This window comes from Dichomitus squalens (assembly GCF_000275845.1).
Source record: "Dichomitus squalens LYAD-421 SS1 unplaced genomic scaffold DICSQscaffold_103, whole genome shotgun sequence".
Lineage (NCBI taxonomy): Eukaryota > Fungi > Basidiomycota > Agaricomycetes > Polyporales > Polyporaceae > Dichomitus > Dichomitus squalens.
Genome location: NW_006766985.1, coordinates 19,001 through 20,861, shown reverse-complemented (window position 1 = coordinate 20,861; position 1,861 = coordinate 19,001). Strand labels below are relative to the sequence as shown.

At 52.3% G+C, this 1,861-nt stretch overlaps 1 protein-coding gene across 1 annotated transcript; it reads right to left on the bottom strand.

The window, feature by feature from the left end:
* Positions 1-599: 599 nt before the first annotated feature.
* On the bottom strand, positions 600-1,839 carry DICSQDRAFT_175530 (uncharacterized protein; the record flags this gene model as incomplete). Its single annotated transcript, XM_007371418.1, has 2 exons — positions 600-1,366; positions 1,824-1,839. 2 exons carry the CDS (start codon positions 1,837-1,839, stop codon positions 600-602), a joined length of 783 nt encoding a protein of 260 aa, XP_007371480.1.
* Between the last annotated feature and the right edge of the window lie 22 nt (positions 1,840-1,861).

Sequence of the window (1,861 nt, the reverse complement as noted above, 5' to 3'; positions counted from 1 at the left end):
GGGGTCCGGACTTGGCACGACTCAGGTATTAGTCGTAAGGTCACCATGAGGCAGGTCAGAGGGTAGGACATGAGGCAGAGAACTCTGACCAAACGATGGTCAATAGGTACCTGGTCTGTGCACCATTGTATTAGTATATATAGTAGGGAGTCTGAGGCAGGGAACCTCAGACTTGATCTTCTCGTCGATTCCCCATCTCCTCTGTAGGTAGCTAGCAGCCCTACCTCCCTCACTACCCCTTCTAGTCTAGGGAATACATCTCTTCACATCTCTTGCTGTGTCACCTCTGGTTGCTTCGCTTCTCAGCACCAACCTCTGCATCAGTAAGCTTTGCCCTTGTTTGTTTTGGTGGCACAGCTCGTTGGCTGTGACAAGTCCGTGTTCTTGAACAAACTGGTGGTGGATAAAACAAGAGTAGGCTCCTGAATCGAGGAGGGCTTCTGACTGAACTTCATGCGTACCTTGAGTGAGGGAAACTTTGAGATCGAACGAATTTCGCGGGCGACATGCTGATGCGAGATAAATAACATTCAAACGTGGAACAAAAGAGTCCTCTAGGTTTACGCTATGATTACAGAGTCGGATACTTTGGTCAGTCCTCAAAGTATCCGTTCCAGAAAATCCTCCTCCGATTCCTTGACCTCGACGATGCGTGCGGCGGTCTCGGTTTCCGGTGCCTTGCCTTTGCCTTTGCCTTTAGCAGTCTCAAACTCCTCGAGGGCCCTGCGGATGTACTTCCATTTCTCTTCATCGGCTGTGTCCATTGTGCGTACCTTGGTCGGAGCGGCCAGTTGCTTCTTCATGTCGGAGAGCTCGTAGTAGCCCGTGTACTGAGGGTTCCGACATTTTTGGCCAGTCGTAAACTTGTGCTTGCCGCAGCGGAAACAGAGCTTCTTGTCGAGCCATTCGAGTTGTTCCTTGGAGAGCTTCTCCGGCTTGTGCATTGCGTCAACATCCATGGCATTGGGGTCCCGTGGGGGGCGGCTAGTCGTGTGCTGCTGCAAAGACGACTTGGCCTGACTCCCACGAGTTTCCATTTCCAGCTTCGGTACCCAGTCCAGATAGTGTTCCCATTTCGTCGGAATCAGCATTGGGTTGACCTGCCGCATTGCCGTCATGACTGTCAGAATCTGTGAGTTCTTTCCGACCTGATTGTCAATGCGACGGATGAGCTCCACGTCGGCATAACCAGACTTCGATGCGTAGCGGCGGAAGTTTTCGGCAAACTGAATGACGGTGGAGTGGGTCTTTGAGCACCACTCCTCGAGGGACGTCTGTGCAGTCTTCTCCGGAGCCAGTTGACGGTAGCCTGCCTTAAGTCGGTTGACGAAGTCGGTCCAGGATCCAAGGGTTCTGCCGTTTGATGCTGTCTCGACGTTGTTGAACAGGCGCTAGTTTACACAGCTTGCCTAATACAGCCGTCACAAGATATGGAACGGCACAGCCGGTTACTGCAATAACCGAGGCTGTACTACTCATGTGGTACACACACAGCTTCGCTGTGTACGCACTGCTTCTCTGTGCGACTGTGCATCCTGGGAATGTACTGTATAGTACTACGTAGCCACAGATGTACAGTAGTATATATAGGGGACCTCTGTACCCCCAATCTACGGTTCAGTTCACTCGAACATCTCCTCTCATCGCTCTAACAAGCCTCTAACAACCAACAACCCTTCTAGGTGAGTTGCAGGCTATCCGCTGTCGTTGCCACCCGTGGGAGAGGCCTTCACCCCCCGGGTTCAACAGGTTATGAGCCCTGCTCGACGCTGCAGAATCTGCGCTGCTCATCGTGTGCTGCGATCTGTAAGCTCGCAGCTCACCTGGATCTTTTGCCATCGTTATCGATGTGCAACCGCTG